General features: G+C 42.2%; 1 protein-coding gene across 1 annotated transcript; it reads left to right on the forward strand.

Moving 5' to 3' along the window:
- The first annotated feature begins 2,211 nt into the window (after positions 1-2,211).
- LOC145159048 (protein unc-13 homolog) lies at positions 2,212-7,099 on the forward strand. The gene is made up of 5 exons (XM_079077951.1): positions 2,212-2,938; positions 3,015-3,896; positions 4,081-4,533; positions 4,898-5,084; positions 5,983-7,099. Exons 1-5 carry the CDS (start codon positions 2,312-2,314, stop codon positions 6,960-6,962), a joined length of 3,129 nt encoding a protein of 1,042 aa, XP_078934077.1. The 5' UTR covers positions 2,212-2,311; the 3' UTR covers positions 6,963-7,099.
- Positions 7,100-24,974: the final 17,875 nt, after the last annotated feature.

Genomic DNA, 24,974 nt, shown 5'->3' on the forward strand with positions numbered 1-24,974 from the left:
TAACCACATGGAAGGGAACGAGAAGTAACAGTAGCGAAGGAAGGGAGGTTCGTGGATTTCTTTAACAATTGGATGAGAGATTAGAAGCGGCGGTGGCAGCTCCTGGTTCGCCAGCAACTTCTTTGAAGAAGGAGCCCTCGACAGGACTGCTAAGTGATGGAAAGAACAAGAAATGCAATCTCATCATATCTGAACCCATTAGAGGATGTGGCACTTCGACTTCTTGCTTTGTTTTGGTCTAGCGTCTGGGAAGGGATTGGTGGTTGTGGAAGGCGGTGTCTCCATTGGCGATTTTGTTAGGGTTGGGGTTTAAAAGGGTTTAAAAGGATCCATCTGATCCAGATTTAAAGCTTTTTTTGTTGCAAATCGAAAACCCTAAACTTCTTTCTGAATCTAACGATCTTCCCCTTCATGAGATTTCAAGAGAGAGGAGAAGATGGAGGTGGCATGTCAGCGAGCGACGGTGTAAGGTGGGGGGGGGGGGGGGGGAGAGACATGCCGGAGAAGATGAATTGGGTGGTGCTTTAATGAGAGAGAGAGGGGGCCTCACTTTTTTTAATTTCAAATTAATAAAATATTAAAAATAAATAAATAAATAAAAGCAAAGGGCATTTTCGTCTTTTCACACATACTTAACAGAGTATGTTAACAAAGTTAGTCATAAGGATCATTTGTGTGCAAGGTTTGCTCCGTAGGTACCATATGAGGGAAAAAACTTTCGTAATGACTACTTTAGGGAAGAAAAACAAAACCTTAAGGACCATTCGTGTAATTTGTTATATTATGTATAAGGTTGTATAAAGGTTTGTTGCTTTAAGGGTTTGTACATTATTTCTTGTTAATTTAATATTAATAAAAGATATAAATACTAAAAAATTAAAAATAATAATAATAAGCGTAATTTAGTCATTTTAAGTCGGCAAGGGACCAAAGCAGCAACAAAATCCATATTAGGGACGACTCGAGTTAAAAAAAAGTTGTTTGGGATCAAACACGCAGATTATCCCAAACCACATGGACCATTTGTGTAATTTACCCAAATATATATTTTATAATAGTTTATATATTAATATCTATAGCGAGTTCGGGTTTGGAAATTATGTATTCCCCATCCCTGGTTAATTGCTTAATTATTCAGATATTTATAATTACATTAAGTCTTCTCAATCAACTTGGATTTGGGTAGCATGTTTCTGAAGGTTAGGTTGTTTGTCATCCTATGATACTTTCCAAATAAGGGATTTATTTCATAACTCTATTAGTTTTTGTTTTGTCCATGATTAGTTCTGGATGTTTTTGTAGTAATAGGTCAGTAAAGTTGTAAAATCATTGTCAATTAAACCATTATGAAACAAACGAAGCGGTTAGTTGGTTTCTAGCAGACATAACATTTAATTAAATAAATGTATAAATTTGCAACATCACTAGCCTTTTTGCTTGTTATCGTGTTTTTCGGGTCTTTCACAAAGCTTAGCCACCACCACCATGGATCTTGGAAAGAAATGATGGTTACCACCGTTACCTTCCTCATTATCCTCTCCGGTGCTAGTAGTCCATCATCTCACATCCATCGTCCCTAAAAACACACAATGCAAATTCAGATATTAAAATGAGATTAAATTGATGAGTAAATTACACGAATGGTCATTATGGTTTGGGGTAATTTGCACGTTTGGTCTTTAACTTATTTTTTTAACTCGGAAGGTCCCTACTATTTGTTTGTGTTGCGCGCTTGGTCCCTGTCTTACATAAAAATACTATTTTACCATTGATTTTTTAATTTATTTAAATAAACACACCACAACCCCACTTTCACCTCGTATTACCTTACCTTACCTATCTCACCTTATTTAAATAAATTAAAAAATCAATGACAAAATAGTCTCTTTAGGTAAGACGAGGACCAAGCGCGCAACAAATACAAATTGTAGGGACCTTCCAAGTGAAAAAAGTAAGTTATGGACCAAACGTGCAAATTACTCCAAACCATAGGGACCATTCGTGTAATTTACTCTAAATTGATTCGGATGAACTACACAATGTAAAATTATATCTCAAAGGACTAAAACTGCAAGATGAGGTAAAGTCCAGGGATTTTCTATTTCTAACAAGTACCAACCCTTGCATCCTCGTATTTGTCGCTTGTCAGTGGACGTTGTCGCATCTTTCTCTCAATCTTCATATTCAAGCTTTTATAAATGGCGAAGGGTATCTTCAGGTGGTCTCCTTTGTCTCTTCCGTCGAAACTCGCCCCTGCCTTCGACGGAATTGGACACCACCCTGCCCGTCGTCCCACTCTAGCACCACCACCATGGTGCTAACAACCAGCCATGAAGACTTCAAAGACCCCACCAACCACATCGATGTCCCCTCTCCTACGGCACCTCAACCCGTCTGTCTTGACGCCGCCGCAGTTGATCTCTCCTTCCCATTCGGAAAGATCGATGGCCTTGACCGCGACGACCTCCGCACAACCGCGTATGAGATCTTCTTCACCGCTTGCAGGTCATCGCCGGGGTTCGGCGGTCGTACCGGTGGCGCCTCATTTCATGCGCTTAATGGTGGGGAAGTACATACGCCTCTATCACCTGGATCATCCTCTCCAGGGTCCCCCGGGTCGCCACGGTCTCCCCGTTACGGCGTAGGGATGGCGGGGATGAGCAAAACGAAGAAGGCGCTTGGATTGAAAATGCTGAAACGAACTCCGTCGACACGGCGGAGCATCTCTTGTGGGTCGAATCCTTTGTCTCCTAGTGGCCATGGTTATTATAATAATCAGAGCAGTATTAGTCCGAGAGCATCGTTTTCGACTTTACCTCACCATGGCAAGATTAAACGGCCGATGACGTCCGCCGAGATCATGCGGCAGCAGATGAAGGTGACGGAGGGCAGTGATAATCGTCTCCGGAAAACACTCATGAGAACCCTCGTTGGTCAAGTAATTACATAACCTCCATTTTCATTTTCATAACAATTTCTACAGATAATTCTAATCACATATATGTTTTTAACAGACGGGTCGACGTGCAGATACCATAATTCTGCCATTAGAGCTCCTCCGGCAGCTAAAACCGGCGGAATTCAACGATGCAAACGAGTACCACACATGGCAGAAACGCCAACTTAAAATCCTCGAAGCTGGTCTCCTCGATCACCCTTCGATCCCTTTAGACAAATCCAACGCTTTCGCAATGCGCCTACGAGAAATCATTCGTGGGAGTGACATCAAACCTATTGAGACGAACAAAAGCTCGGAGACGATGAAAACCGTCTGCAACTGTGTGGTTTCGCTATCATGGAGGAGCCCAAACGCATCTCCGACCAACGTTTGCCACTGGGCAAACGGCTACCCACTTAACGTTCACCTCTACGTTCCTCTTCTTCGCTCCATTTTCGATTCAAAAGACGAAACTTGTGTTCTTGATGAGGTCGATGAGCTTTTGGAGCTCATGAAGAAGACATGGCCGACTTTGGGGATCACAAGAGCGATACACAATTTATGTTTGACTTGGGTTCTATTCGAACGATACGTTTTGACAGGACAAACAGAGAACGATCTGCTTAGCGCCTCCTTTACCATGCTAACGGAGGTTGCTAATGATGCCAAGAAGGTTAATCGGGATCCTGTTTATGTCCAGATGCTATCGGCGACGTTGAATTCCATCAAGACATGGTCGGAGAATCGATTGCTTGATTACCATGGAAGCTTTACAAGAAAATCACTTGGTTTAATGAAGAATATTCTTCCTCTGGTTTTCTGTGCGACGAAGATCCTGGAAGAAGACGTACCTTATTACAGATTGACCTCCATTGATGACGACGAAGAAGCTTCAGGTTCTAAAGGGAACAAGGTTGATCGTTATATCCGATCCTCTTTAAAAAATGCCTTCGTAAAGGTAATCCAAACTCTTCACATATGATAACATCACAATAATAGTCCCTAGACTATGTAAATATGTAAAAACAATCCCTAGACTATGTCCAAATACAATAATATTTATAATAATGCTAAGACCTAAGAGTTTGATTGAATTTGCTATAACCGGTAATGTAACTAATATCATATAACATATGCAATAGATGGTGGAAAATGGGTATGCAATAAACGGATCGATGATGGTTCAAGAAGTTAGTGGAAAACTGATTGAGTTGGCAGATGAAACGGAGGAATTGGTGATTCGTGAGATGGAAATGTTTAGCCCAGTGTTGAAGAAATGGCACCCAATTGCAGGCGGAGTTGCGGCAGTGACATTACACGCGTGTTACGGGAACATGTTGAGGCAATTCTTAACTGCTCACTCTGTGATTTCAAAAGAAACGGTTGCAGTTCTTCAAAGGGCCGATAAGCTTGAAAAGGTGTTGGTTAATGTAGTTATTGAAGATTCTATTGAATGTGAAGATGGTGGTAAGGCCGTTGTGCGGGAGATGGTTACCTACGAGGTTGATTCTACTGTTTTGAAGTTTTTGAGACAATGGATTCAAGATAGCTTGAAAAATGCCAAAGATGTAGTTCAAAAAGCGAAAGAATCTGAGGTACGTAGCTAGGTATATTAAGTTACATTTGTTATATTAGACATGATTGGACTAGAATAGAGTAGTCAAAAATTTAGATTTATTTTTTATGATGATGAAAACGAAAGCATGTGTTTTAAACAGACAAAAGGCAATGAAATTTTTTCCCACCGTGTTTCAACAATTTTTAGGTGGAATAAGAAGTTGCAATTTTTCTCCTTAGAGATCCAAGCTTATCTTGGTCATAATGATGCAACATATACTCTCATTTGAATAAAACGTATTCTTTCATGTCATGTCATCAAACAAACAAACAAAAATTCCTTATTTGCCATCATGTTTGTATTTTGTATTGAATGATTGATGACTTTTTTTATCTATAAAGACATGGAACCCAAAGTCAAAGAGTGAACCCTATGCACAATCCGCCATGGAGCTCATGAAACAAACCAAAGATGGAGTCGATTCCTTCTTTGACATCCCGATTGGAGTCACCGAAGATTTGGTTCGCGAATTTGCTAACGCAGTCGAACAAATCGTACAAGATTATACTATTTTCGTTGCATCATGTGGTACAAATCTTTAACTTCTTAAAATAACAACATACTTTTTGATATATCATGTTTATTCTTTTAACTCATTAATGAATATATTTTGTTTATATTAACAAATTATATTAAATTATATTATATAGGGACAATTACTAATCTAGCCAAATTAAGGAAGTGATTAGCAATTTTTAGCCAAAAATTAGTAAATGCCCAAATATAGCCCACGAAACCGTAGGTTTCTATATTCGTCTACTGTTTCACCAATTCGTCTACTGTTTTGTGTTTTGTATAATTTTTTTTTTCATTTCTAAGATACAAAATCGTAGGTTTTTTAAAACCTACGGTTTCCTCTCGTTTTAGCTATGGTTTCCCAAACCGTAGCCTACAGTTTTGGGTAAAAAAATTCGGTTATTTTTTTAGTCTACTGTTTTGGGGTTTAATCTACTGTTTTGTCAAAAAAGCTACGGTTTTAATTTTTTTTTTTTTTTGTGATATAGAGTATTAAAAAGAGTGTTTATAAGATGTAGAAATGTTTTAACAATTATTTTATTAAAATTTTTTGAGAATTCAAAACAGTAGGCTTAAAAAAAACCGTTTTTTTAACCAAAACCGTAGGCTACAGTTTGGGAAACCGTAGCTAAAACGAGAGGAAACCGTAGGTTTTAAAAAACCTACGGTTTTGTATCTTAGAAATGAAAAAAAAAAATTTATACAGAACACGAAACAGTAAACGAATTGGCGAAACAGTAAATGAATTACCACAAAAGAGTAGTGAACGGCCGTTGACAGTAGTCAACTGCTGTTGACTATTCTTTTGTGGGTTATTTTTGGCTAAGAGGTTTTTTTTTGCTATTATTTGATAAGTAATTAGCAATTATGACATGATAGATTTGTATTTTTCCATGCGTGCGTGATTCAGGTTCGAAACAAAGCTATGTCCCCTCACTACCTCCACTATCAAGATGTGGTCGTGGCTCAAAGTTCATCAAACTATGGAGAAAGGCATCGCCTGCTTGCACAGCTCCACCCATGAACTCGGAGGCCAGCTCCGAAGAAGGCAACTTTGCTCGACCATCCACCAGCCGTGGCACACAACGTCTCTACATTCGACTCAACACCTTACACTACATTTGTCTGCAACTCAATTCAATCGAGAAAAACCTTGCTCTTTCCCCTAAAATCGTTTTATCTCCGCGAAATCGGATCGGTGGCAGCCGGCGGCAGCATGGTGGTGGCTCTTATTTTGACCAAACTCGCTCCGCCCTTCAATCCGCCTCCCAACACGTGTCGGAAGCTGCAGCTTACCGGTTGATTTTTCTCGATTCGAATTACCTTTTCTATGGAAGTTTATACGTCGGAGATGTGGAAAACTCCCGAATCACACCTGCGCTCAAGATCATGAAGCATAATCTAACTTTATTGACTGCGATTGTGACGGATAGAGCTCAGCCGTTGGCGTTGAAGGAAGTGATGAGGGCATCGTTCGATGCTTACCTGACGATTCTGCTAGCAGGAGGAAGCTCGAGGAACTTTACACGAGCAGATTTTAGGTTGATTGAACAGGATTTGAAGGATTTGAAGAGGGTATTTTCGAAATGTGGAGAAGGGTTGATTGTGGAGGATGCGATTGATAGAGAGACTGAAACGGCGGAAGGAGTGGTGGCGTTGATGGGGCAGTCGACGGAGCAGTTGGTGGAGGAATTTACCACATTGGTTTGTGAGGCAAGCGGCGTAGGAATGATGAGTGGTGGTTCAGGGCAGAAACTGCCGATGCCGCCAACCACCGGAAAATGGAGCAGCACGGATCCAAACACAATATTGAGAATTTTGTGCCATAGAAACGAAGGTGCTGCAAATATGTTCTTGAAGAAGGCATTCCAATTACCAAAGAGGAAATAAATGGTCAAGATTCCATTAAAAGGGGCGCTAAAATATATATGTATGATTCTTTTGGTGTGGAAGGGGGTGATTAATTTGTTCGTACATGGAAAAATATTTGAGTAAATTATAAATTTCATATCCAAAAGTTTCCAGAATTGCAACTAGAGCCTATTTTTTTTTAGTAACAATCATATCTCATAGTCACTAAGGATTTTCACTTAAGCTCAATTTTGTGTTCTGCATGTGGACCTTTTGGGCATTTCACCATCTTCTTTCACAAACTATTGGGAATGATGTTTAGAAAAACTTAGATTTAGACGAGATCATGATGATTGCTTTGTTAGATACGAGAGGAAAACCGGATCTATGTAAGGTTTATAAAGTATATATGAATTGTCATATTATAGTATATTTACTTCATCTACGTAGCATTCTCATGTCATTACACATCACCAACATACAAAGTTATATAAACTATTGTATAGTTGATGTTATTATTAACCATTGTATAGTTGAGGCCATTATTATTAACTACTCGATTGAGTGATCGAGTGAAAGGTAAATTTATCATTTAATTGTTATGTTAAGGGCAAGTATATATTTTGGAGAAAAAGACAAATATAACTAAATTATTTACAATGTTTCAAAAACCGATGTATTAGTTGAACCGGTTTCTGGTTGACCTGTTCAACCGGTCAACCGATTCGAGCGATTGTTTAACCCGGTTTCCATAAGTTTTATGTATTTTCTATTAATATGCGTAGATATATATAAAACCAAGAATTTCCCTATATCTAGCAGTGGTTTGCGTCGGTCTTCGACTTAACTCGTAAACTTCGGTTAACCCAATCGATCAAGTTGTTCAATTTGTTTTGAAAGTGGGTTGTTTTTTTGTTAACGGGCTAAGTTAAATCCAACTATTCAAGTCCAATAAACCGATTCAAACGGTTTTTATCGGTTCTAACACGCAGGTTCAACCTAGTTTTTGAAACCATCCGCTTCGATCCGGTCTAGAAATTGACATAAAATCAGTTTGTTGAAACGCTCCCGTCTTCAATTCCCGGTCCGGCAGATGCGAAACGATTTTTAAAACATTGCTTAGTTAAGTTTTTTCTAAGATTTATGAAAAAAAAAATAGGTATTCCTACAAATAGCCAACAATTTCACATGTTTCACCCAAAGAAATAGTTATTTCCAAAATGATGTCATTTACTAAAATTATATTTGTGATTTTTTCAAAATTATGTGGTTCCCCATATTCACCCCCCCCCCTCCCCCCTCTCGCATACATAAAAATCTCATCATCACCTTTTACCACCTCCCCATGAAACTAGCAAACCCTAGAAAATCCAAACAAACCTCGAACAAAACTCAAAAAAGAAAATATATATATATATATATATATATATATATATATATATATATATATATATATATATATATATATATATATATATATATATATATCATATGGAGATAACGATGAACAACCTCAGAAAAGAAAAATATCTAAGGATGATTTTCGTTTCTCAGACCATCCGTTATACATTAAACGGACCACGAACCCCCTCCACCTCCACCTAGCCATCACGAACCACGAACAAAGTTCGGAATATATATCTCGACCACGAATAAAGAATGAAGAGAGAGAGAGAGAGAGAGAGAGAGAGAGAGTGAGTGAGTGAGTGAGAGAGAGAAGAAGCAGAAGGTTGAGAGAGACTCTCTCTCTTATTGGTCGTTGTCTTGCGTCTTCCCCACCACGAATGACCATGAAAACGCCCGACCACGATAGGTCGGAGTGGTGTGCACGGGCAACGCTCGTGGCCACATAGACCACGAGCCTCTTCGTCATTGGTATACCAGAAGGCCTCATATAAAGATGAAGATTAACAACCCCAAGGTTTTGTCTAGAAAATTCTCCGACAAAACCACGAAAAATCTGAGATGAAGATTTTATTCGAGGCTTCAATCAGTTAAGGGAATAGTTAATCAGTCATGTTGTGCAACAACGAAAATACACATCAGGCACTTATTCAACAAAACAACCTTATGTGATTCAACAAACATATGTAAAGTGATTCAACAAAATAACCATAAACACCTCAAAAGTAGACAACTTGGTCATTGCAACGTTCACTTATGGCCTTTAGCCCGAACCATTGTTTTGTAACTCATAATGTACTTCAAAACTCTTAATAATAAAACTAAAAATAGAAGTTCATATCCGAAAATGTGTCATAGGTTTTCAACAAAGCAACCTTAAATGACCCATAAAGGAGACGACATGGTTATTGCAACACATTCACCCACGGCCTTCGGCCCGAACCAATGTTTTGCAACTCATAATGTACTTCAAAAAAAATATGGTCATAAGTTTTCAATTACGAAAAAATAAATATTAGAAAAAGGTCGCTCAACTTTTTCGTTCAACTGTTGGTGCATTTGTATCCGTATGACACACACTCACACAAGTTCAATGTTAGAAATTTGGGGTATAGAAAGGCTTGGAAATTATGAGCATCGTGTTAAACACTTTCAGATTAAAGTATTTGGGTGGTACTCCCTATATTCTTTAATTGGATAAGACTCAGAGAGACAAGAACAGAGAGTGTTTTGATGATGTTTTCGTATATACCATAAAATGAGACCAAAACTGACTTTAAGATCTCTGTCTGAAAACTGTCATATGACAGTTTCAAACTGTCACAAACCACCAAAAACGGGTATTTGAATAAAAGTCAAAATGGGTCAATTCTCAAAATATCGGATTTCTAATGTATTTTTTTATATAGTAACATAAAAGTCAAAATGGGGCTTTACCCCTTGGACCCCGCTAGGGGTTGCCGCCCCTTGGACCCCCCTCCCAGGGGCACTGCCCCAGGACCCCCGTTCGTTCAGGGGTTCGCCCCTAAATGACAATGTACTTTGAAACTTGATCAAACTTAAAATAGTGTGTGCTCCACACCTTCCTTACTTGTTTAATATTTATCAAGATCACTTTTGGTCAACAAAGTAATCCCATTACACTTAAATAACATTGATGATGACAAATCATCAACATTCAGTAGACCCAATTTGGTTCGTATTTTCACTTATTGCACATGTAAATGAGAACATTAGTTCTATAAGTCTTAAAAGAAGTCTTTTTTACTTATAACCTTGTTTTTTTGTTCTCTCACATATATGGGATAACTAAAAATGTATTGATAGCGTACCTCCTAGACATGCCAGAAAGCACCAAAGACGCTTGTCATCCTTACTACCTAGAACCCATTCCGGCCTAGAACGGAATAGCCGACAATAAATGGGTTCTAGCCTGGAACCCACGCGGGAAAATCGACAGACGACGTACAGACACCTGGTAACTCCAGTGCAAGTGCACGCATCACTATTACGGCTAAGCCAATCGCGACTCATACAGGGGACAAAGGTACGACCTACCAATCAGCTCCCCTGTCACGATCGGGGTCTGACACACATGTCTCCACGAGCGAGATATGTGCCCGGATCCTCACTATAAAAGGCCATGTGCCTCCAATGGTAAAGGGATCTTGACCCTAACTCTCTCTAAACCTCACACTTTACACATAATCTCTCTCGGAGACTGACTTGATCATCGGAGCGTTCTTCTGGGACCTCCTCCCGAAGATCGGTTGACGGCTTGTTTACTTGTTGTGATTGCAACCTTCCACTTGTGCTCTTCCATCTACATCATCGCCATCCCCAAATGTCTAATATAACATCATTGGCGCCATCCGTGGGACTCAAACTACCTCATTACTTGTTGTGATTGCAGACTTCCACCGGTGCTTTTCCCAATTATTCAAACTACCTCATTATAATGATTAATCTTTCATTCATCTTAGTTCCATTTTAGACGTATAATATACCAAAACAAAAGAATCATGGTAGGAGAACACAAACATATAACCATTTGTCCGTTTTAATAATATTTTTGGTTCGAACTTCATGGTAAAAAAACATTTTTGAAAAGTGGTCAAACCAATTTTTCCAACATCAAATTTCAAACATGATGACTATTTTCAATATTTCTAAACAAAATTATCAAAGTATTTATAGGGATTATGAAAATTGGTCATTAACAATGTTTTAAAACCGGTTCAAACCGACCGATCTGTAACGCCTAGGTTTTCACACCACGTACACCCCAGGATCAACCACTTTATAAAAATAACTTTTAAACATTTTGGTGTACACTGGTACTCTGGAGCACAAGAAGTTATCACCAGGGATCGTACTGGCCATAAGTACAAGATCCGAGTTTGGCGCTATTATCTCTAACCTGTAAAACAAACACAAACAAACATTGTAAGACACACGACTTAGTGAATAACAACTACAATAACATAAATCACATAACCACACAAAATAACACATAATTTAACATAATAGTGTAATCACATCTATAACTTAAAATCACGAATCTCTTTTTAAGATATCTAACAAAGTATCAACTTAACTTTCACATGTAAACAATAAATTGTTATCCATCAATAACCACAAAGATCGTCTCGTCAGCTCGTAACATATCAATGAATATCAACAGTATCATCTCGTGACACATCAACAAATAACAACGATGTCAGCCGATGGCACATCAACGAATAACATCAGTGTCAGCCCATGAGACATCAACAAATAACAACAGTGTCTTCTCGTGATACATCAACGAATAACAACGATGTCAGCTTGTGACACATCAAAGAATAACATTGTGTCATCCCGTGACACGTCAACGTATACACAATGTTAACCTGTAACACATCAACAACACTACTTTCTCATTCGATTCACCTGCACGTACAAATATACCATCCTGTGGTACATATGTATCTCTATAACATCACAATATCAACAATATGATATATTCAATCATTTACACTATGCATAACTCACACATTGTGACACACAGTTATCACAAACAACACGTGTTAGTGTAACATCCCAAAATTTAAAACCAAAAATTTCATTTTTTATAATAATAAAATCATCATCCAAAACGTGTTCATAAAACCATAAAAGAAAATCAGAGTATGTCAATAATCATCCAAATACATCAAGTCAACAAAATGCGGAACAACATGGTGTGTACGATGCGATCATCCCGAGCTCTTCCCCTTCGATCCGGAAGTACCTGAAACATAAATAAAAATCGTAAGCACGAAGCATAGTGAGTTCCCCAAAATACCTCATACCATACAGATCAAACATATAATGGGTCGTGCCCAACAACCAGCAGGACCCGCCCGACATCGAGCCACGCTCGTAACAGATCTGTCAGAACATGAGATGGGCCCCGCCCATCACATTCATTAGGCCCCGCCTGACATTCATACAGACACATAAACATATGTAAGAATCACTTAGATAAATATCATATAATTCACCCATCAGGCCTCGCCTGCCATCGGACCGCGCCCGTTATACGTATCACATTCTACACATGCAAGAGTCACACATACAACTAGCACCCTAAACATAATAAATCATGGGTCAGCATTGGTGCCTTCGACTCATCAAGCACAGTGAAGAGACTCACCTCAGACTGCTAAAAGTCAGATAGATGCTCGGACTGCTGATCTGAAAAATCCCTGCGATAATCAATCACATAAAACCCCAATCAATATTTCGGCCATAAAACATAACTCGGAATCTAATTCATTTGTCCAACTCCCAGGGTAAGAGACCATTTTACCCCTTCCTTGCTTGGCCCAATTATCGAGGCTCAGCCTAATGGCTCCAAAAGCCCAAAATGGCCCAAATTCCTAAATGATGCTGAAAACCCATTATGGGCCCAAATCCAGGAAGGCCCGAAGCATAACAATGGCCCAAAGTCAGAAAGGCTAATGGACCAACAAGGCCCAAAACCCCAATAACCCAAATATGGCTCAAATCGCAAAAGCTCAAAACATGGCCTTATACGGTGCGTGTACCAGGCATACGTCCTGCGTATTAGGCTGCATGCATGATCGCGAACACGGGCACGTACACACAGTGTACTCTTGTGTACGCCCAGCGTACGTGCCCATTAGGCACATTTTCCTTAAGTGCTTAATACTTGCATTCTAATATCCAATATATAGATCCAAGTCTATAGGAACGTCTTAATCCATACATTCAAGAACTTGGATCCTTTGCATGGCTCAAAAAACCCAAATCTTACTTTAGCATTCTACTTTCACCAAATGAACCTAAAAACATGCATGGTTGATCCACAACCATTAAGTTGCTAACTTTATGAACTAGGGACCTCAGAAACATCAAGAGAAGCAACTCCTAACTTCTGGAGTGGAAGAAATCCACTAGATCTCATCATAGGACCAAAAAGGGACCAAAACTTCATAAAGACTAGATCTAATCATGCAAGGATCAAGTTCCGAGCTTTATACCTCAATGAAGCTGGAAATGATATGTGAAATCTGGATCTACAAGTTCTCCTTTGATCAAGGCTCCTTCTTCCAATCTCTTTTTCCTCTAATATCACCAACACACACTTAAAACACACACACAAGGGGGGTCAAATCTCCTCAAGGGGGCTAGGGTTTCAAAATGGGACTCAAATGGAAATGAAGGATGAGAAATGAGAGGATAATTGGTCATAATGTTGTTTAGGGTCCAAACCCTAAACTTTAGGGTTCATCCCCTGCGTGTGTACACCCCGCGTACTCCCGAATTTTCAAAAATGGCAAAACTGCCCCCTAGGGACCAAATCTCTAAAATATTTACATAACAAGGGTCAAAAATGAAAAGTAGCTTGAATCAGGTGCAACAGTTAGAGTAATGTTACTCACCTAGTTAGCTGGCAGACATATCAACTTCATTCCTTGACCTACTCTGCTTTCCGATTCGTTACATGTCAGTACCTAACCAACAATTATCAATTTCCTCAAAACTTGCCATCACTCACTATTAACTATACTCCATGGATGTTTTTCACAAAACCCATTAACAAAATAATATAATCATAGTAGGCTTAACTCGTATGCCGTTAACGAAATCTACCATATCGGGCAAGTTTAGTAAATTTGGGTTTACAACCCTCATAATCCCGACTATCTCACCGTAAGATTTATTTACAAATCTTACCAACAGGTTTGTAATAGTAACATATCACAGACACTCGTAACATATACATGATGGGTTTTCTAGGTAATAAAAATAAACATGTGATAGAAAAACACTTAAGCCCTTAAGTTCACATGCAACCTAGAAAGGATCTATGTTTTCTCTATTGATAGCAACTAACTATGAATATCAAGAAGCCTTAGGAGAGAGAGTCTATGAAATCGAAATTCATATTAGATTGGGGTTACATACCTTTTGATTATTGTTACAATAATCAAAGTAGAATCCTTCTTCTAGATCTTGGCAAGCTAGCAACAAAGGAATGAATGCCTTTAATGGCTTGTACCCAAAATCCTAGTAGCAAGAAGACTTGAGGAGAGAGGATGCTAGAGAAAATTTTTGTCTATTGTATGTGTATGTGGTGGAGGAAAATGGGATCCCAATGGGTAGATGTAGGATAACCCTAGAAACCCTAATCTTGAATTAAATAATATTATTTCAAATTCAAGATAATTATCTTGTATCCTTATCATTATCTAATATCATTAAAACCCTAAAAGATAGGCCGAAATTCGGCCCTATATAGAAGGTTCTAGAAATCATATTTTGTTCAACTATTAAACAAATATAGCTTAGTCCCCTGTACTTACAATTAATTCTAATTAACCCGTAATTCCAATTAATTTTTTATTAATTCTCAATTAATTATTACTATTTCAATTAATATATTAATCATATAATATATTAATAAATCATTTGTTACAATTTATTAATCATATAATAAGTTAACAAATCAGTCACTTCCTCCAAAAGTCATTCTATCCAAATACTAGTTTTGAGGGCAACCCAAAAAGGACTTTGCTTCTATTTCAAGAATATAACAATTTAATTATTAGCTTAGACACCTTAATCTAATAGTCTCCAACTTGGATAACTGTATAACTACAATTGCAAGTATAGACCTTGAAATAAACAACAAAGAGTGCTTTCCAAAGCCACTGTAAAACTCTCATTCAAATCAGCTATTAGCCCTAAGATAAGAGATCAGTTACTCATTTGTTCTTCAAGATATCGTATGGACATGGGAAATAGATAGGAATCAATATCATTGTCTAAAATGTTGTTTCATGATTTCCCAATTTGTAAAGACTTAATTGGACTTCAATTGAACACATCAATTAGTCCTGGATGGGCCGAACACTATACATTGTCAACATAAAATCATCGAGAGGCCCAATGATATCGCTTTTCCAGTTAGGGCAAAAGTAAAGATGTAACACCCGATGCCTGGTACGTATTTAAATTCAAGAAATGTTGCAATTTACTCTGGGACTCGGCGAGTTGGAGGCCCAACTCGTTGAGTAGACTTGACTTTTGATCGGGGGTTTTAGTGACCTACTCGACAAGTCGGAATACCGACTCGACGAGTAGGAGTTGTCTGGACAAAACCCTAATATTTAGGGTTTGCACCTTATTTAAAGAACTTAACTCGTCCCAAACCAGCCTCCATCGCCCCTCTCACTTCCAGAAAACCCTAACTCGAAACCCTACCCTTATTGTGTGTTCTTGCGCCTTTTGGTGCCTTTTGTGTGTATGTTTGAAGTTGAAGGAAGAAGTGGAAGCTTGGGAGTTCTTGAAGAAGCAAGTGGATCTAGAGATTTTGCTCCATTTCTAGTTCATTCAAGGTAAAAAGCTTGCGCCTTGACTTATCATTTGATAGATCTCCTTTAAGACTTGGATCTTGCCATTTTTGGGACATTTCTTAGCCGCCTTTGGGTTTGGCTCATATTGTGTAGTGTTAGCTTCAGATCTGGAACCATTGAGGGTTCCCATGGCATAAAGGTGCCAAATTTATGGCCATGGGAAGCCCATGCATCTAATAAACCCCATTTTATAGCCTTTTGAGCCAAAAACCCCATGCATGGACATCAAGTTCGTAGCTTTACGTATAAAAGGGACCCTTGGAGGTCAGATCTATGATTTGGATGCATTAAGACCCAGTATAATCGACTATATAGTCTTGGACAAAGAGGAACTCGGCGAGTCACTTGGGTGACTCGGCGATTCGGGACGCTTTTTCCCCCAAAACGTCTTCTGGGAATGGTTTTGGATGAGTAGAAGGAACACTCAGCCTACTAGGGGTTTGTCTTGGACCTGGAAATCATAGCACTCGGTGAGTGTATGAACAGACTCGGCGAGTCCAAGGCAATCTCCCAACTTATAAAGATGGACTCGGCGAGTTCAATGGGAACTCGGCGAGTCATAGACTGAACATCTTCTTATGGATGAAGATGAACTCGGCGAGTTCAAGAATGAACTTGGCGAGTCGGTTGAAGATTGTCCGATGTGTTGTTGAAGGCGAACTCGTCGAGCTCTTGCTAGAATCGACGAGTAGGAACGGGGTTATGGCATTTTGTGGATATGGGGACTCGACGAGTTAGCGGGCCAACTCGGCGAGTCGAGTCAACCAGATGTTGACTTTGACCAAAAGTTGACTTTGACCATGGATTTGACTTTGACATTGACTGGGATTGAGTGACCCTTGTAAGGGTTACGAGTATGAGTTGATAACTTAGAAGAGTTGTCGTGTAGGGATTGAGGAGTCGGGGAGAGTCGGTTTCCATACCGAGATCTGTGCAGACACTACGCGACAGTGAGGTGAGTTGCCTTCCAGTAGTGGTGGGTCTACGGCCACAATGTCGGCCCACAAGTAGGAGTTGTATGTTAGATGATTGTCTTTGTGATATTCATCTAGGTTTGCTACTACCTGATATGTTTATGTGCTAGCATGATATGTTATATGTGATAGTGGTGGTAGGAGGGGAATAGTCCCCACGTTCGGTTGTTAGGACCAAAGGGTAGGTCGGGCACCCCAGATATGCCTGACAATATGATTATGTTATGATATTATGTGGTAGTAGTAGGAGGTGAAATAGTCCTTGTGTCTCGGTTGTTAGGACCGAAGGGTAGGTCAGCACCCCAAAACAACTTGACATGGGTAGGTCGGCACCCCAAAATGGTCGGACCGGGTAGGTCGGGCACCCCTGAATTGCCCGACAGCATGTATGCTATGTGACTGTACGGTATGTGGTATGATGGGGGAACTCACTAAGATTTGTGCTTACAGTTTCAGTTTTGGTTTCAGGTACCTCTTCATCCAAGGGGAAGGAGCCGGCGGTGTAGCGGCGCATCACACACACATGAGTTCCGCATTGAGTTTTATGGGATTGTACTTTGATATTTACTACTATTGATGATATGGTTTGAGACACGTTGTTACGGTTTTTATAAATTGATATGATATTGGCAATTTTTTTGGTAAACTATTTATTAGTTACATAATTAAAAATGAAATTTTTGGCCTTGAAATTTCGTATGTTACAAGTTGGTATCAGAGCCTTGGTTTGAGGGATTCGGACACACCCTCAGGGGGTTTTGGACTCAAATCGAGGGCTTGAAAGATTTTTTTTTTTACAAGAAAATAGTTTTCTAAAATCTAAGTTAAGGAATTTTGAGAAAGAACGAGGTGTGTGATGCGTGCGACCGGCCGAGCTCAAGTAAGTTTCCCCAAGATACCCATACTTGTTATGTTATGCTATATGATATGATTATGAGAACTGCATGCTAGATTAGGGCTAAGTATCTAGGAGGATGCCTTGTATGCCTGTTATATGATTCCGAAAACTGCATGCTAGAATAGAACTAAGGATCTTGGAAGGATGCCTTATATGCCTGTTGTATGAGCTTATTGAGTTGTATGTTAGGGTTTTCCAGTCAGCAGTAGGATAGCCTGAGTGGGTTATGTTTGATTCGGTTACTCAATGCACGAATGTTGCTTGCTTTGTGCTTGTAGGGGTTCTAGCTAGCCTTAACTAACTAGTAAGTGGATATGTAATAGTATTCGCAAACTAGTTAGGGAAGGATGGTAGGGACTCCTTGAGAAACTGATGGCAGCGAGTAGGTCGGAGAGGGCCCTATGTCAAGCCTAGGATGAGATTAGCTTGGAGAGCAGATTTGGTAGAAGGAATTTGGTGAAGTCAAAGCAGTACTTGAGGAAAGTACGGATAGATGTGGAAGGTAGTATGGGCCCGTACTACTAGAAGCAGAGGATCCGTACTCGAGTCAAGGGAGGCTGAGATGGAACCAAGGACCTGGAGAGCGTGCGAAACCTCTCGAGAGTATGTATGACCCTGACGTTTACATGTTTTATTTCAGAATGGTGGTTACGCGTCATGGAGCGGGAGGTTTAGGGTATGGATCCGGTTCTGGATCAGGCTCGGGTGCGGGATCCGAGTAGGTTGATGACAGTTTACGTGAGTTCATCGCGTCTGAGATCACTAGAGGTATCCTTGAGTCGACCCCTATCATTTTCGGGTCGATCAAGAAGGGGATTATCGAGTTGATGGAGGAACGCCTCCAGGCATTCAGGAGGGACTCGGCGTCCAGCCAATCGGGTATGCGCACTCTGTCCTTCAAGGACTTCAGGGGGAGTGGTGCGCCAGACTTTCAAGGGGTGAAGGACCCCATTGCTGCCAGGAGATGGATCGCAGACATTGAGTCTGTGCAGTTGACGAGCTTCTTCCCGGAGGGGTCGAAGGTCCGCTTTGTTGCAGGTTGTTTGAGGGATAGAGCTAGGGATTGGTGGGAGTCATTCGGTGACTCACTGGGATCCCCAGCCATCGAGGCTATGACTTGGTCAGATTTCGTGACCAGGTTCAGGTCTGAGTTTGCGCCAGTTGTGGAGCTTCAGCAGCTGGCCAGAGAGTTTCTTGACATGAGACAAACGACCGAGATAGTGGCAGAGATCACTGATAAGTTCAGGGAGAGGGCCTTGTTGGTACCTCAGTATGTGGGGGATGAGGAGGTGCGGAAGACCCGCTACCATGATATGTTGAGGGCTGATATTCGGGAGCATGTCAACTATTCAGCTTGCCCGACACTGGAGTCCATGATTGCCAGGGCGCGGGAGAGGGAGATTGATTTGGAGCACCTCAAGAAGAGGAAGGTAGAGACTGAGCAGGTTTCGGGGGTTTCGGGGAAGAAACCCAAGGGATCGGACATTAGGTCGAAGGGCCAGTCGGGCCAGAGCCGCTGCAGGAAATGCGGCAGACCGCATGAGGGAGCTTGTAGAGCGGGATCGTCAGGCTGCTACAAGTGCGGCAAGACGGGGCACTTTGGCAGGGATTTTACTGCCCCCGCCCCCATAGTTTAGACATCAGACCTGATTTGCTTCCATTACAATTAGAGGGGCCATAAAAAGGCCAACTGCCCTAGGTTGTCAGCAGCGTCAGCAGCAGCGCCGGTGGTGGCGCCGACTCCAGCGACTGCACGAGTTACGGATGGCCGGAAGGTCAAGACAGAGGCTCCAGTGGTGCAGAGCCGAGCGTTTCAGTTGACAGCCGAGGAGGCACGCGTCGCACCCTATGTGGTGACGGGTATGATTTCTTCTCTCTAAACTTTTATATTATGTCGCTGTGATTTTGATATGTTATGTTATGTGCTCTGTTTAGGATCGTTCCATGTGAACGGTATTCCAGTTCAGGTGTTGTTTGATTCGGGTGCTACCCGATAGTTTGTGTCTCTTGCACTTAGCAAGAGGTTTCCTGAGTCTTCGGGCATGTTAGAGTGCCCCCTAGAGGTTGAGATTACGGACGACCGATTAGTGCGGGCGTCAGAGGTTTTCAGAGATTGTGTTCTGAGGTTGTACGAAGAGCACTACTTGGTAGATTTGGTTCCCATACCATTGCGGGGGAACAAGGTTATCATAGGGATGGATTAGTTGAGCCCCGATGGGGCGGTGATCGACTGCGCATAGCAGTTGGTGCGGATCAGGACCCCAAGTGGGGGAGAGCTGGTAATTCAGGGCAAGGGGCCACAGCAGGAACCAGCTTTATGTTCAGCAGCGAGAGCTAGGCGCTATCTCCAGCAGGGGTGCGCAGGGTATGTCGCCTATGTCTTGGATACCCGGGAGACGGATAAGGTGACGGCGAGTGATGTGCCAGCGGTACGAGAGTTCGCGGATGTATTTCCAGAGGAGTTGCCTGGAATACCTTCGGAGAGGCAGGTAGAGTTCAGGATCGACCTAGTCCATGGTGCAGCTCCGATATCCAAGGCACCGTATCGGCTGGCTCCTCCTGAGGTGCAGGAGTTGTCTACACAGCTGTAGGAGCTGTTAAACAAGGGATTCATTAGACCGAGCAGTTCACCCTGGGGAGCCCCGATTTTATTTGTGAAAAAGAAGGACGGGTCGCATCGGATGTGTATAGATTACCGGGAGCTGAATAAGTTAACGGTGAAGAACCGTTACCCACTCCCGAGGATTGATAATCTCTTTGACCAGCTTCAGGGAGCATCTTGGTTCTCCAAGATTGATTTGCGTTCGGGCTATCATCAGATGAGAGTCAGAGAGGAGGATGTGCAGAAGACTGCCTTTCGGACGCGATATGGTCACTATGAGTTCGTGGTGACGCCTTTTGGGCTCACCAATGCTCCTGCCGCGTTCATGGATCTCATGAACCACGTGTGTAGGCCGATGTTGGATAGGTCTGTGATCGTTTTCATTGACGACATCATGGTTTATTCCAAGACGCAGGAACAACATGAGGAGCACTTATGGGAGGTTTTGGATACTTTGAGGAGGGAGAGCTTGTATGCTACGTTTTCCAAGTGCGAGTTCTGGTTGCGCGAGGTGCAGTTTCTTGGGCACCTTGTCAACCAGAACGGGATTTTGGTTGACCCGGCCAAGGTAGAGGCCGTGATGAGGTGGGAGGTTCCGAGGTCTCCATCTGAGATTCGGAGCTTTCTGGGACTGGCAGGCTATTATCGGAGATTCATTCAGGACTTCTCCAAGATATCTGTGCCCCTGCCCGGCTAACGATGAAAGTCGTGGTCTTTCGCTGGGGGCCTGAGCAGCAGGCCGCATTTGAGACATTGAGACAGAGGTTGTGCGAGGTGCCAATCTTAGCCCTGCCAGAGGGCATGGGTGATTTTTTAGTGTATTGCGATGCGTCCATCTCAGGTTTGGGTGCGGTATTGATGCAGAGAGGGCATGTTACCGCTTACGCTTCGAGGCAGTTGAAGCCTCACGAGGCGAACTATCCGACGCATGATTTGGAGTTGGGGGCTGTAGTTTTCGCCCTCAAGATTTGGTGTCATTACCTCTATGGGGTCTGTTGTACCATTTACACAGACCACAAGAGCTTGAGGTATCTCATGGATCAGCCAAATCTGAATATCAGACAGCGTCGATGGCTTGATGTGGTAAAGGATTATGATTGCAAAATCCTCTACCACCCGAGGAAGGCCAATGTCGTAGCTGACGCACTTAGCCGCAAGGCAGTGCCGATCAGGGATATCTGTATGAGGATGACGGTTGTGACTCCGCTGTTGGAGCGGATTCGGGAGGCCCAACAGGAGGCCATGAAGGAGGAACACCGTAAGAGTGAGCGTATTGTGGGTCAAGTTTCCTCCTTTGATTATGATAGCCAAGGATTGTTGACGCTACAGCGTAGAGTGTGGGTCCCATATCATGGGGGTGTGCGCCAGGTATTGATGGAGAAGGCGTACAAATCCAGGTTTCTATTCATCCCGGGGCGACGAAGATGTACAGGGATCTTCGTCTTGATTATTGGTGGCCCTGCATGAAGAGGGACGTAGCTTGGTTTGTTGAGAGATATCTGACCTGCAGGAAGGTCAAGGCTGAGCACCAGAGGCCGCACGAAAAAACGCAGCCGTTGGACATTCCCATGTGGAAATGGGAAGATATTACTACGGATTTCATCACAAAGCTTCCCAGGACTGCACGGGGAGTGGATTCTATTTGGGTCATCGTGGATCGGTTGATCAAGAGTGCTCATTTCATACTGATTCAGGAGAGCATCTCGGCCGAGAGGTTAGCCGATATCTACATTCGAGAGGTAGTAGCTCGGCACGGCGTGCCAGTCTTAGTGATTTCGGATCGAGATGTGCGGCTTACTTCCAGATTCTGGAAGAAGTTTCACGGCGAGTTGGGTACTCGTTTGCACTTCAGCACTGCTTTTCACCCGCAGACGGATGGTCAGAGTGAGCGGACCATCCAGACTCTGGAGGACATGTTGCGGGCATGTGTTTTAGACTTCGGAGGTAGTTGGGATACTTACCTTCCTTTGACTGAGTTTTCCTATAACAATAGCTATCATGCGAGTATTGACTGTCCTCTTTTCGAGATGTTGTATGGGAGGAAGTGCAGGACCCGATATACTGGGGTGAGGTTGGTCAGAGGGTCATGGGTAGTACCGAAGTGGTACTCAAGACTACAGAGAGGATCCAGCAGGTTCGGAGCAGGATTCAGACTGCTCAGAGTCGGCAGAAAAGTTATGCCGACAAGCGCCGATCGGACCTGGAATTCCAGGTCGGGGATATGGTACTCCTGAAAGTGTCGCCTTGGAAGGGTGTCATTCGATTCAGGAAGCGGGGCAAGCTGGGCCCAGGTATATTGGACCTTTCAGGGCTGTAGCCCGGGTGGGTAAGGTGGCATATCGGCTGCAACTACCGGCCGAAATCAGTCAGATTCACAGTACGTTCCACGTCTCCCAGTTGCGGAAGTGTCTGGTGGACGATTCAGCAGTGGTGCCTTTGGAGGATATTCTGGTGGATGACAGCCTGAATTACATAGAGCGGCCAGTGGCGATCCTCGATAGGAATTCGAAGGATCTGAGGAACAAGAGGGTGGAACTAGTGAAGGTGCAATGGCAGCACCGCAAGGGGTCGGAATGGACTTGGGAACCAGAGGAAGAAATGAGGGAGCACTACCCCAAGCTTTTTCCAGACTCAGCAGCAGACTTCGAGGACGAAGTATAAAATAAGTACGGGAGATTTGTAACACCCGATTCCTGGTATGTATTTAAATTCAAGAAATGTTGCAATTTACTCTGGGACTCGACTAGTTGGAGGCCCAACTCGTCGAGTAGACTCGACTTTCGATCGGGGGTTTACGTGACCTACTCGATGAATCGGAAGACCGACTCGACGAGTAGGAGATGTCTGGACAAAACCCTAATATTTAGGGTTTTTACCCTATTAAAACAACTTAACTCGTCCCAAACCAGCCTCCATCGCCCCTCTCACTTCCAGAAAACCCTAACTCGAAACCCTACCCATATTGTGTGTTCTTGAGCCTTTTGGTGCCTTTTGTGTGTGTGTTTGAAGTTGAAGGAAGAAGTGGAAGCTTGGGAGTTCTTGAAGAAGCAAGTGGATCCAGAGATTTTGCTCCATTTCTAGTTCATTCAAGGTAAAAAGCTTGAACCTTGACTTATCATTTGATAGATCTCCTTTAAGACTTGGATCTTGCCATTTTTGGGACATTTCTAAGCCACCTTTGGGTTTAGCTCATATTGTGTAGTGTTAGCTTCAGATCTGGAACCATTGAGGGTTCCCATGGCATAAAGGTGCCAACTTTATGGCCATGGGAAGCCCATGCATCTTATAAACCCCATTTTATAGCCTTTTGAGCCAAAAACCCCATGCATGGACATCAAGTTCGTAGCTTTACGTATAAAAGGGACCCTAGGAGGTCAGATCTATGATTTGGATGCATTAAGACCCAGTATAATCGACTGTATAGTCTTAGACAAAGAGGGACTCAACGAGTTACTTGGGTGACTCGGCGAGTCGGGACACTTTTTCCCCCAAAACGTCTTCTGGGAATGGTTTTGGTTGAGTAGAAGGAACACTTAGCCTGTTAGGGGTTTGTCTTGGACCTGGAAATCATAGGACTCAGCGAGTGTACGAAAAGACTTGGTGAGTCCAAGGCAATCTCCCAACTTATGAAGACGGACTCGGCGAGTTCATTGGGAACTCGGCGAGTCATAGACTGAACATCTTCTTATGGATGAAGATGAACTCGGCGAGTTCAAGAACGAACTCAGCGAGTCGGTTGAAGATTGTCTGATGTGTTGTTGAAGGCGAACCTCGAGCTCTTGCTAGACTCGACGAGTAGGAACGGGGTTATGGCATTTTGTGGATATGGGGACTCGACGAGTTAGCGGGCCAACTCGGCGAGTCGAGTCAACCAGATGTTGACTTTAACCAAAAGTTGACTTTGACCATGGATTTGACTTTGACATTGACTGGGATTGAGTGACCCTTGTAAGGGTTACGAGTATGAGTTGATAACTTAGAAGAGTTGTCGTGTAGGGATTGAGGAGTCGGGAAGAGTCGATTTCCATACCGAGATCAGTGCAGACACTACGTGACAGTGAGGTCAGTTACCTTCCAGTAGTGGTGGGTCTACGGCCAGAATGTCGGCCCACAAGTAGGAGTTGTATGTTAGATGATTGTCTTTGTGATATTCATCTAGGTTTGCTACTACTTGATATGTTTATGTGCTAGCATGATATGTTATATGTGATAGTGGTGGTGGGAGGGGAATAGTCCCCACGTTCGGTTGTTAGGACCAAAGGGTAGGTCGGGCACCCCAGATATGCCTGACAATATGATTATGTTATGATATTATGTGGTAGTAGTAGGAGGTGAAATAGTCCTTGTGTCTCGGTTGTTAGGACCGAAGGGTAGGTCAGCACCCCAAAACAACTTAACATGGGTAGGTCGGCACCCCAAAATGGCCGGACCGGGTTGGTCGGGCACCCCAGAATTGCCCGACAGCATGTATGCTATGTGACTGTACGGTATGTGGTATGATGGGGGAACTCACTAAGATTTGTGCTTACAGTTTCAGTTTTGGTTTCAGGTACGTCTTCATCCAAGGGGAAGGAGTCGGCGGTGTAGCGGCGCATCACACACACATGAGTTCCGCATTGAGTTTTATGGGATTGTACTTTGATTTTTACTACTATTGATGATATGGTTTGAGACACGTTGTTACGGTTTTTATAAATTGATATGATATTGGCAATGTTTTTGGTAAACTATTTATTAGTTACTTAATTAAAAATTAAATTTTTGGCC

The sequence above is a fragment of the Lactuca virosa genome, chromosome 1, assembly GCF_052849685.1.
Source record: "Lactuca virosa cultivar CGN04683 chromosome 1, Lactuca_virosa_CGN04683_v6, whole genome shotgun sequence".
In the NCBI taxonomy this organism is placed as follows: Eukaryota; Viridiplantae; Streptophyta; class Magnoliopsida; order Asterales; family Asteraceae; genus Lactuca; species Lactuca virosa.